Source organism: Arachis ipaensis, chromosome B3 (genome assembly GCF_059453495.1).
Source record: "Arachis ipaensis isolate K30076 ecotype BB chromosome B3, ASM5945349v1, whole genome shotgun sequence".
Classification (NCBI taxonomy): Eukaryota; Viridiplantae; Streptophyta; class Magnoliopsida; order Fabales; family Fabaceae; genus Arachis; species Arachis ipaensis.
In genome coordinates this window covers 56,140,954-56,153,504 of record NC_142438.1, presented here as the reverse complement: position 1 = coordinate 56,153,504, position 12,551 = coordinate 56,140,954, and the positions used below count along the sequence as shown (strand labels likewise).

At 34.4% G+C, this 12,551-nt stretch overlaps 1 protein-coding gene across 1 annotated transcript; it reads left to right on the top strand.

Annotated features, from left to right (window-relative positions):
- Positions 1-3,179: 3,179 nt before the first annotated feature.
- Positions 3,180-4,832, top strand: LOC107633269 (uncharacterized). Its single transcript, XM_016336909.1, has 2 exons — positions 3,180-3,400; positions 3,761-4,832. Exons 1-2 carry the CDS (start codon positions 3,180-3,182, stop codon positions 4,830-4,832), a joined length of 1,293 nt encoding a protein of 430 aa, XP_016192395.1.
- The last annotated feature ends 7,719 nt before the right edge of the window (positions 4,833-12,551 follow it).

Here is a 12,551-nt window from a genome sequence, read left to right as displayed (position 1 = left end):
CGTATTATATGATCTCATCTTTTTAATCCATAAATTGCAGTTATCGGTAATTTTTTGTTAATATTATTTTTATACCTCGCATGGTGAAAGAAAGGTATATTTTTATATAAAGTATTTGTTGCAGATATAACTGAAACATAATTTATTATCTTGATGATTATTAGATGTGATAGATATTGGTGACCCATAATTTTTTTGTCAGCATTGCGACGCTAGGATGTGGTATGAGGAGAGATCAGAGAAGTCCAAAACAGGATCCAATATTGAGTTCTCAATATGTTGTATGCAAGGGAAGGTACAACTGCCATTTTTGCAACGTCCACCTCAGCTCTTGCAAGATTTAATATCTGGAGCAGACCAAAGAAGCAAACACTTTAAGGATAATATAAGAACTTATAGCATGTTTTGCTTCACGTCCCTCGGAGGTAAAATAGAGACCTCCATCAATGATGGGACAGGTCCTCCTCAGTTCATTGTGAGTGGACAAAACTACCACAAAATTAGAAACTTGGTGCCAATTGAGGGACAAAGACCAAAATTCGCACAGTTATATATTTATGAAACTAAAAATGAGGTCTTAAACAGGATAAAGATTTTTAGGTTTGTATCATGCATTCCAAACTGATTAGAAACATATTAAGGTAGTTCATACTTTGATTTTGGTTAATTATGAATACTAATATTTTTCAATTAATGTTTTATACAGTTCAAGAACAACCAACAACAACATTGACCAGTCCTTAGTTCTAGACCTCAAGGACATGATCGATCAACATAATGTTCTTGCTCACACATTCAGGATAGTGAGAAACTACCTGAATCAAGGAGATATCACAAATATAAGGCTACGGTTGTACCGAAAAAGATCAAAGGACTCAAGAGTCTACAATTTACCATCTTCTAACGAGGTCGCAGCTCTAATAGTAGGAGATTTTGATTCTGGAGATGCAGGGCGTGATATTATAGTTCAATTAAAGTACGAACATCTACAAAGGAGACATGAGACACACACCGCATTTATTCCTCTTCAGTATCCTATGATGTTTCCTTACGGTGAAGATGGCTACTAAAAAGACATTCCTTTGCGAGAATCTCGTAGGGCTGATGAAAATAGAAAGAGACAGCGTATGAGTTTAAAGGAGTTCATAGCATTTAGAATACAAGAGAGAAGGGTCGAGTATGCAACCATTGTCAATGGTGGACGACTATTTCAACATTTCTTGGTTGATTTCTTTTCTATGATTGAAGCACAAAGGCTGACCTACTATTGAAACAACCAAACCAAGGTGAGTAGTGATATATACAAAGGGATTCAAGATGCAATTGTTAGGGGTGAGACTCGTGCTTCCAAAGCAGGTAAATGTGTCATCCTACCCGAGTCCTTCACTGGTGGCATGAGATACATATTTAATAATTGTTAAGATGCTATGGCAATTTGTAAGAAATATGGATATCCAGACCTTTTCATCACAATGACATGTAACTTGAGTTGGCAAGAGATTGGCAGGGTTAACAATCCAAGGAACTTAAAGGTTGAAGACCGGCCGGATATATCGTGTAGAGTGTTCAAAATTAAGCTTGACATGATAATCTCGGATCTTAAGCAAGGAATTCCATTTGGAGTGCTAGATGCAGGTATTGCTCATTATCCAACCTTATTTTTAGAGAAATTTCCTTTAGATTGTTATAAAATAAATGGAAAAATATTTTCTTACTTAACATATTGTTGATTTTCTATTATCACCCTTAATTTATCAAAGTACATATATAAAATAGATAGTTTATTTATAACATATATTTTTCTTGTCTTTTTGGTATAAGGGATGTATACGGTAGAATTCCAAAAAAGAGGTCTACCACATGCTCACATTCTTTTATGGTTAAGTGGAGACCATAAGATAACAACGACAACTCAAATTGATCGGTTAATATCTTCAGAGTTACCAGATCCTGTTCAGCACCCAAAATTGTTTAGAGCTGTATCTACATATATGATTCATGGACCATGTGATAGAGCTTTCTCAAAATCTCCCTGCATAAAAGATGGATACTGCACTAAATATTATCCCAAAATATTCAGTAGAACCACAGTTATCGATGATAGTGGATACCCATCATATAGAAGACGAGACACAGGAGTGATTACTGAGAAGAAGGGAGTCCATATGGATAATAGGAATGTGGTTTCATACAATGCATATCTGCTGATGTCTTATCAAGCGGATGTTAATGTAGAGTACTGTAATAAGTCAAATGCTATCAAATATTTGTTCAAGTATGTGAATAAAGGTCCAGACAGGGTAGCAGTTGGAGTTACAAAGGAAGCTTTTAGTGGAGAGGATGCTCAGGTTATTGATGAGATCAAACAATTTTATGATTGCAGATATTTGTCTGCATGTGAGGCTGTGTGGAGAACTTTAGCTTATGATATTCATCAGAGGTGGCCTTCAGTGATGAGATTAACTTTTCATTTGCCTAAAGAGTAAAATATCATCTTTAAAGACGATGACGATCTTGAGAAAATTGTGGAAGAAGAGGAAGGAAAATGTACGATATTCTTAGCATGGATGGAGGCCAATAAAAAATTTGAATCAGGTCAAATTTTGACATATGCAGAGTTTTCAAATCAATTGGTTTATGATAGAAAAGTAAGGGAATCACATCCACGCAAAAGAGGGTATTCTATCAGGAGGTTAAACTATGTTCCACTGGGTACAGGTGATATTTATTATATGAGAATTTTGTTAGCTGTTCAGAGAGGTTGCACAACATATGAGTCTATTAAGACAGTTAATGGAATTACATATTCTAGCTTCCAAAATGCTTGCTATTCCATGGGACTATTGTGCGATGATGGGGAATTCATTACAACTATTAATGAGGTAGCTAAACTTGCATCTGGTCATCAATTGAGAAAATTATTTGCGATGCTACTGATATCTAATAGCATTAGCAACCCAGAGTGTGTTTGGAATGCAACTTGGATATTATTAGCTGAAGGAATACTATATGAGAGGAAAAAAGCTTTGAAAAATCAAATTATTTTACTATGTCTTTTTTTATATCAAGATTGTGTTCTCTTATTATTTTTATTTTTATTAATAATATTATTAGTTTTATTTTGGAATTACTTATTAAATATTTCATAAAACCACCATGTGCTTTTGCTAGGACTAAACATGACTGATGACAAATTGAAAAACATCTGCCCTATTGAGATTGAGAAGATACTCAACAGCAATGCGAGATCTTTAAGAGACTATCAATCAATGCCATATCATGAGATGTCTGATGTTCGCCTTTTTCAGAATAAGCTAATAGAGGAGGAGTTAGCATATGACACAAATGAGTTTACTCATACAAACTTATATACGGAACAAAATATGACTCATGAGCAAAAGTTAGTATTCAATTAGATACTCAATGTTGTTATTACAGACTATGGTGGTTTTTACTTCTTTTATGGGCATGGTGGGTGTGGTAAGACATTTATTTGGAATGGACTTTCTTCTACTATTCGGTCTAGAGGAAAGATTGGTTTAAATGTCGCATCCAGTGGAATTGCGTCTTTACTCATACCTGGTGGCAACACGGTTCATTCTAGATTTTCAATACCCATTACAATTAGTGATGAATCTCCTTGCAACAATAAGCATGGAAGTTTGAAGGCTGAGCTACTCATCCAAAGTAGTTTAATAATTTGGGATAAAGCTCCAATGCTCAATAAAATGTGATTTGATGCACTTGATTGGACGCTTAGGGATCTTATGTCAATTACCGATCAACGTAAGGCACATCAACCATTTGGTGGTAAGGTTGTTGTTCAAGGAGGTGATTTTAGACAGATACTTCCGGTGATTCCGAAAGGGAGTAGACACGATATATTGTCATCAGCTATTAACTCATCACATATGTGGTCGTTTTGTAAGGTTCTGAAACTGCATACGAATATGAGGCTTCTAATGTCTTCTTCAGATCAATATGAAGGTAAAATGAAGAGATTTTCTAATTGGATACTTGATGTTGGAAATGAAAATATTGGTTCTGTTGTTGGTGATGAATCAGAAATTGAAATTCCAGATGATCTATTGATTACAACTACTGATGACCCTCTCTCTCATTTGGTAGACTTTGCATATCCAAATTTGTTACAAAACATGTTAAATTATAGATATTTTCAGAGTAGGGCAATTCTTGCACCCACGCTTGAGAGTGTCGAGAAGGTAAACAATTTTGTCTTGACAATCTTTCCAGGGAAAGAAAAGGAGTATTTGAGTTCTGATACAACATGTCAAGCTGATGAGAATGAAGATGTACAACAAGAGTGGTTCACACCAGAGTTCCTAAATGACATCAAATGTTTGGGACTACCCAATCACAAGTTGACTTTGAAGCCAGGAGTCACTGTAATGCTACTGCGAAACATAAACCAGACTTCAGGTTTATGCAACGGGACAAGATTAATAGTTAACGAACTTGGCAGCAACATAATTGGAGCGATGGTAGTAACCGGTGGAAATATTGGAGATAAAGTGTACATTTCAAGAATGAACTTGATCCTTTCAGATTCAGGGTTGCCATTTAAGTTCCAACGGAGACAATTTCCATTAACAGTATGCTTTGTAATGACCATTAACAAGAGTCAGGGTCAATCATTATCACATGTAGGGCTTTACGTGCCAAAATCAGTGTTTACCCATGGACAACTTTATGTTGATTTGTCAAGAGTTAAGAGTCGCAGTGGCTTCAGGGTTTTAATTCTAGACGAAGATGGCAATCCAAAGTTATCAACAACAAATGTCGTGTTCAAAGAAGTTTTTAATAATATTTAGGTAAGAATAATATTATTTTTATTTTAATAGCATGTTATGATATACACTTTTGTATAAATATTTACTGTAGATATAACTAATTTATCTATAACTCTGTTTTCAGATTTGAGATGAAATGTATAACAAGGAGCACAACATCATATGCCAATTGCTTTTCTAATGAAGTTAATAAGATACTAGGTTGTCGATAAATTTTTATTAGCCACATCTTATATTACAGTTATATATGTTCTTATTTTTTTCATGTCTCCCTCCTTATGATTCAAGAATATTATAGACTTTAAACTCTTCCATTTGCATTTTACTTTGAATAAAGATAAAACAACATATTCAGTACGTTTGTTATATGATGACGATGATCGTATTATACTAAACTCAAAAAATTTATAATTATAAAAATTATTTTTAATTTAACATGTCAAACTTAAATATAAGCCCGTGCATCGCACTGGTTTAACACTAGTAGTAATATAAATGGGGAGACTTTTTGCTAACGTGGCACTCATATGTTGAGTTTGAGAATTTATTTGCTTAGGTGTCGTCATTAGAAATTTTTCAAATTTTATTTATAAATTATAACTTATTATTTGTTTAGGTTGTTACTTTTCTAATTTTTAAGTTATTTACTTAAGTTATTTTATTTAAGTTCTTATTTTTTAAATTTTAAATTATCTACTTAAATTGTTACTTTTTAAATTTTGAAATCCACGTATGCATTATCTACTTAGGTTGTTACCGTATATTCCAAAGAAAAGGCATTAAAATTTTTGAAAAAACGAAATGATTCTATTTAAATCACGTAATAACAATAATAATCCATAATTATTCAATTAGTAATTTTTACGTAATAACAATAATAATTAATAATTATTCAATTAGCTTTTGTATAACAATAATAATTTTATATTTTAAATTTAAATCAAAATCAATTAGGTTTTAGAAAATCTTAGCTATGAGTCAACTATATTGTGGGATGCTTCCGGAATCGTCAAGTATCCCACAATATGGATTTAGCTTTGTGAGTTTTGACACTCTTAATACTTTTGGATTACACCTATTTGGTTGGTAAGTTTATTATTTTACAAAAAAATAAATTTATTGATAAATTTATTTATCTCATCAATTTTTTTCTTAGCAAAGTTATTGACAAAAAATTTTCTTCATCTTAATCTATTTTAGATGTTGGCTATCTTGCTGGAATTAAGGTTGTCAAACTCACGAGTCTAGGTAAACTCGTAGAGATGACTTAGACTCATATGAGTTTATTTGTTATAATTTTTTTGTAATATATATATATATATATATATATATATATTGTGTATAATATATATGTTTACTCAAATATAGGCATTAAAAGTCAACAATTTCAACGTAAAAAAATATTAAATTAACATAATACTACAATTATAACAAGTACTCTAAAACACACATTCAAATCTTTCAGTTATTACATAGTTATCCACTAACAGTTGCAAAGTTATCCACTATCAAAGTTGGTAAATTCAGATTTGAAATTTCAAAGTTTCAAACATTCAGATTCAATAACAAGTAACAATTAACTAACACTAACAAGTAACAACTACAAATAACAAGAAGTAGCAATTAAGAATAGACCAAACTAACACTAACAAGTAACAACTACAACATGCAGCAATTCAGTAACTATTTTTTTAAACATACCTGAATCTGAATGGCTGAATGGAGTAGGCTTAGTTGAGGAACCAGGCATTGCTGTGCTGTGCAAGCAGACAAGAACGAACGGAAACAGAGTACACGACAAACTAGCAGAGGACACAACGAACTGGCAGAGGACACGACGACCGAAAGAGGATGCGACGAACGATGGTAGCGTGGCGACGGCAAAGGCTCCACGAGTCCACGAGATTTGATGCATAACAGAGTCAATACAGAGCAGAATGAGAGAGTGAGAATGAGAGAACAACGGAGAGAGAAAGAGACAGTTACGAGCTATTTGGGGAACGACAAATGGCGAACGGCGGCGAGGGACAGATGAATCGTGAAGAGGGATTGGAGAAGAGAGTGACTGAGTGAGTGCGGCGAGAAAAGTGAGGAATTTAGCTGTTTAGGGTTATGTTCATATGTTGCCCCCTTTTTTCCTCTTTTTTGGGGGCCAAAACAGCTTCGTTTTTGCGAAAAAGGACAAACAAAGTAAACTTGTTGACTCACCCGTAAATTCACGAGTTTAACCGAGTTTATGCGAGTTTACCCGAGTCTACCCAGAAACGAGTTTGTGTCTGAGTTAACTCGATTCCACTACTTAAACTCGTAAACTCGTACGAGTTTACGAGTTAACTCGAGAGTTTGACAACAATGGCTGGAATTGAAAGTGAGAAGACTCTTGAAAAGGATCACAAGTCTATCAAGTACAATGTTATTGAACTGGAATTCGATGATGGATAATCAATTCTTTTGAATTCTTTAGCTATAAATTTAAACCTAATTTTTGGCGAATTAATTCAATTCCTTGGAGAAAATTGCGAATCAATTCAATCCCTTCATAAATGTGTATAAATTAGTTTGTTTGAAATATTTTTTAAAGAACGAAATATTTTAATATTATAATATTAACTTTCTAACTGAATTTTTAAATTTTAGTTATTAAGTATTAAGTATATAGTCTTTTGTGTGAAAATAAATAAATAAATAAAGTTGAGTTCCATTAAAGTTAACAATAAGCATTTTACAATTTTCTAATAGTAAACTTATTTGGTATCCTTTATTATTGTGAATATTGCATACCCTATTGATGCCAAGGCATTTTGGCCAGTTTTACTAACCTTTTCTTTACTGTTTTTAGGGTAGTTTCATGCATCTCCTTAGGAAATAAGCTAGTTTTGGGTAGATATTCACTTACATCTTGATTCAAGCATACATTGTGCATTTTACATGATTTCATGAGAATTTTGCATGAATTTAAGGACAAATTGGACGTTGCATTTCCCATGACTTGGACTAGAACTTTGATGCACTTTATTGCTTAATTTCAGGACAAAGGAAGCAAAGAAGAACCACATTAGTGGCTACGTTAGTTGCACTAACGTTAACACTAACGTGGAATGGGAGTAACTTGCAAAGTTAATGAGAAAAGTGATTGCCAATAACGCTCTCGAAGCCATCATTGTCCACGTTAAGAAATAGAGCCAACGTTAGTGACACTTAACATTATCACTAACGTTGAACCAAGATCATGAGTGGCCACGTTAGAGTCCACGTTAACCTAGTTAATGTGGCCTCTAATGTTAAGAAGGAAGGGGGGAGCCAACGTTAGTGACACTCAACATTGTCACTAACGTTGGCCAAAGCACATTAAGCCACGTTAACTTCCACGTTAACCTAGTTAACGTGGAAGCTAACGTGAAGGAACAAAGTGGTCGACAACGTTAGTGACACCCAACATTGTCACTAACGTTGGAAGAACACAAGCCCCCAATGAGCCACGTTGACTCCCACGTTAACCTAGTTAACGTGGAAGCTAACGTGAAGAAAGAAGGTGATCGCCAACGTTAGTGACACCCAACATTGTCACTAACGTTGGAAGGAGCCACACATGCCACCATGAGCCACGTTAACTCCCACGTTAACTTAGTTAACGTGGAAGCTAACGTGGATAAGGGAAGGATGAGCCAACGTTAGTGACACTCAACTTTGTCACTAACGTTGGAGATGGCTAGCAAGGCCACGTTAGAAGCCATGTTAACCTAGTTAACGTGGACTCTAACGTGGAAAATAGGGGCAATTTGGAATGTTAGTGACAATGGTAAGTGTCATTAACGTTCTCGAAGGATGGCAAGTCTACGTTAAAAGAGCCAAGTTAACTAAGTTAACGTGGGCTCTAACGTAGGGAAGGGGGAGGCTTCTCAACGTTATTGGGAAAGTTGAGTCCCAATAACGTGTGTGAAGGACATAGTGGAAACGTTAGTGGCAACGTTTGTGCCACTAACGTTGAGGTTAACGTGGCCTTTAACTTTGGTGAGGAACGTTAGTAAAAAAAGGTGATTGTCACTAACGTTCTCGAACCCATATTTTCACTGAACGTTAACACCACTAACTTCCTGAGCCAAAGCCCCTGCCCACTTCATACTTTCTCTCTGCAAGTAAAAGCTAAGCCCAATGAAGAAGAGAACTGCTTCCAACTCAAGATCCAAAGGCCCAAGACTTGAAGAATCAACTAAAAGAACAGAAGAGTAGTATATATAGGATTATCTTTGAAATATTTTAGGGAGTTGGAAATTATAGGGAGACTCTTAGCATAGAACTACTCTCTGTATTTACTTTCTCTGCATTTCTAAGTTTTCATCATGTATTCTCCATCTTTGTTTTCATTTTCCAGAGCTATGAACAACTAAACCCCTGTCATTGGGTTAGGGAGCTCTGTTGTAATTTGATGGATCAATACTAGTTTTCATTATTCTTCTTATATCTTTTCTCTTGATTTTACTTGAAAGCTTTCGATCTTCATCCAATTGAGTAGTTATCTTGAAAAAGAAGCTATTCATACTTGGATCTCTTCTGAACCTTGAAAGAGGAATGAAGAGATCAAGCTAGAAATGCTTTCTCATGCTGGACCAAATTGGGTTTGGATGGATATGTGACTATAATCCTCTCAACACTTGGTTTGGGAAATGCATGTGGTATAATCAGTGACCATACTTCATCTCTTCTCATGAGCAATTGACCAAGGAATTGGCTATTGATCAAGATTTGAGAGATTGAATTACAAGAAATTGTAATTCAATCACTTAAGATTGCCAAGGAGATCAATGAGTGCATTGATTGAGGAAGAGATGAAAATGAAATTGATCCGGAGAATGCAACATCTCCTAAGCCCAATGAACTCCCCATTTCTGATCTTACCCATTCTCTTTAATTTCTGTTATTTACTTTAATGAGCAATTCCCCCATTCCCATTTACAATTCTGCAATTTACCTTCCGTCATTTACTTTCAGATCTATAACTCTAGCATTTACTTTCCTGTCAATTACCTTCCCGCCATTTTATTTTCTGTAATTCTCAATTCAAATTCTGGATTCGCTCAACTAGAACAGTCCTCTAATTAAAGTTGCTTGATCAATCAATCCTTGTGGGATTCGACCTCACTCTATTGTGAGTTTTTACTTGACGACAAATTCAGTACACTTGCCGAAGGAAATTTGTTGTGAGACAAGTTTTCCGTGCATCACCTATTAATATAATGATTTTTATATCAAGGATGCATGATGATAAATTTATATAATGCATATAAATTTTAATATTTTGGATGGTATAAATTATAAATTATTTATTTTAATATTGTAATATTATTTTGGATGGTATTAAAATATAAAATATATACATAGTTTTGTACAATTTTATAGGATTATTAATGTTTTGAATTTTAAATTGTAAAATACGTATGTAATTTGGTTCAATTATATTGTGTTAGTTTTTAAGTTGTAATTAGTGTTTTTTAATAAAAATAATGTTAAGTCCTATGTATCTAATTGCTAATTAAGAAAGTATATTTAATATTTAAAATTGCATTTCACATAAGAACAATAGAGTGTATACTTTTTGACAATTATGCACAATAACTAAATATTTTTTTGGGTTTTGGCAACAAGGATAGAGCTGTTGTCGTTCTACCATTTGCTAGAGTGAAGTTATTTAATGGTAATATGCATTCACAACTTTCTCAAAAACTAAATTTTTTTTGTGAATTTTTACTATTTGTGTAATAAACTTTAACAAAAAATATATATTCAAAACTAATATGTCGAATTATCTTACTAGGTAATAATTCAACACCACATCGACCAAGGCCTACAACCATTAGTCCACATACTGTAGTGAAAAAAAATAATGCATCAATCCTAGCGGTGTTAGTAATTTGGCTAACACAAGTGGAGCATATAATAGCTTATGTTATCACACAAGTCAACAACAGCTTCAACAAACATCAAACAATATTCACCAGTTACAAAGCCAATGTATGATGCTAATATGCTTAGATATTTTTAATGTTCCATATTCAAAAATGAATCATTTAGTTTTTCAACTGGTCTACCAAAATAATTATTCTTATATGCTATATAATTACTATAGATGTACTAGAGTACACAAATCGATCTAGATATCAAAAGGATGCAAGACTGAAGGGGAAATTGTTACTTCAAAAGAGGCATAGTAAGATAACCATGATAGATTGTAATTATCACAAAGCTAAAGTTTCACTTCTTCTATCTTTAATCCTACCTTCATAATATAGATTTATAATTCAGCTGGTTCAAAAATTTTATCAAATCATGATGCTCTTGGCAGGTAATACATTATTGCAAGGGCATCTTACACACATGATGATGACATGTAGCAACATTACCAACATAGCCAGTAGCAGTGATAATATAATGTAGTTTGTTTTTTAATTTAAGAATACATTAATTTTTTTTTATAGTATAAGATAATTGATGCATTATCTCTAATGATTACAGGTGTTGGGAATAAGACACCATTCCCCCTTGAGAAAATACCTTTTGACAGAGAAATAAAATAGACACAATCACAACACAAGAATTTAACGTGGAAACTCCAATTACCGGAGAAAAAACCACGGCCGTTGTCAAATGACAACCAGAGAATATCACTATGTGAAAATTGTTACAACACATAGACTTCTTTCTCTCTAACACCGGCACCCCAGTACACCCACACTCTCTCAAAGCAAATATCTAACTACACCTCACAACACTCTCTAATCAAAGAGTACAGAGAAAAAGAAAAATCAGATACAAGCTTAAAGTGTTTCTGACTGGTGCAAAAACAAATGGAGAACTTAGCCTCATATTTATAGCCTAGGCCACCCACTCCATTTGCTATCCTAAGCAATGTGGGACTAATTCAACCAAATCCTAACAATCTCCACCTTGATTGAAATAGTCACACATCTTCAGCTTCCATTGTCAACACCGACAATTCTTTGCTGCCATTGTCTATACCGACAATCATAGTTCAGAGAACTATCATACTCCACCATAAAAGTATACTCACTTGGAATTAGACCACTCCAAGCATTTCGCCTTGGTACAGATCGAAAACTTGCTGAAAATTCATGGTGCAACTTTCAAATTGGCTTTTCCTGGAAGTTCTTCAGCCATCGACATAACTCCGCCACACACCTTGCATCTCAACGCCAACCAATGCCCGTGTGCAATTGTGGACCCGCTTGCCACAACTTATCCTTATCCATGGCAGTGCGGCAATACCATGAGGATACTTCTTATCTTCTAGAGAACATCATCTTCTCTCATAGAGAGAGCAACCAGAGATCTTCTCCTTCAACGCCTTGTACAAACCTGATTGTATCAACACATCCTTGACTTGTATTTACCACAAGCCAAAATTGATTCTTCCATCAAATTTCTCTATTTCAAGCTTCACAGCACTTGAATATCCTAACATTGTTGCAACCGTATACTGAAATAGTATAACTCAACTGTGCACTAGGAAGGGTCCCCAGGAAAGAGAGGTGGGTCACAATGGACACACTTAAATACCAAGTCTTTCCTTAGCCATAACCTTTCCAAACTGCACTCTTACAGTGTCACACTGCCTTCCAGCAACAACAACAGCAACCAAAGATCAACCTCAAGCCACAGGACAAAATTCTTTTCTGATGTGGAAGGTCAGACTAGGCTGCAACCACAGAGCATACTAAGAATAAA

What these genes read in the sequence shown, in the direction of transcription:
- LOC107633269 (XM_016336909.1), top strand. Translation starts at nt 3,180, where the DNA reads ATGACTGATGACAAATTGAAAAACATCTGCCCTATTGAGATTGAGAAG. An exon ending in AATATGACTCATGAGCAAAA is followed by an intron (nt 3,401 to 3,760) that starts GTTAGTATTCAA and finishes TTGGACGCTTAG; the next exon opens with GGATCTTATGTCAATTACCG.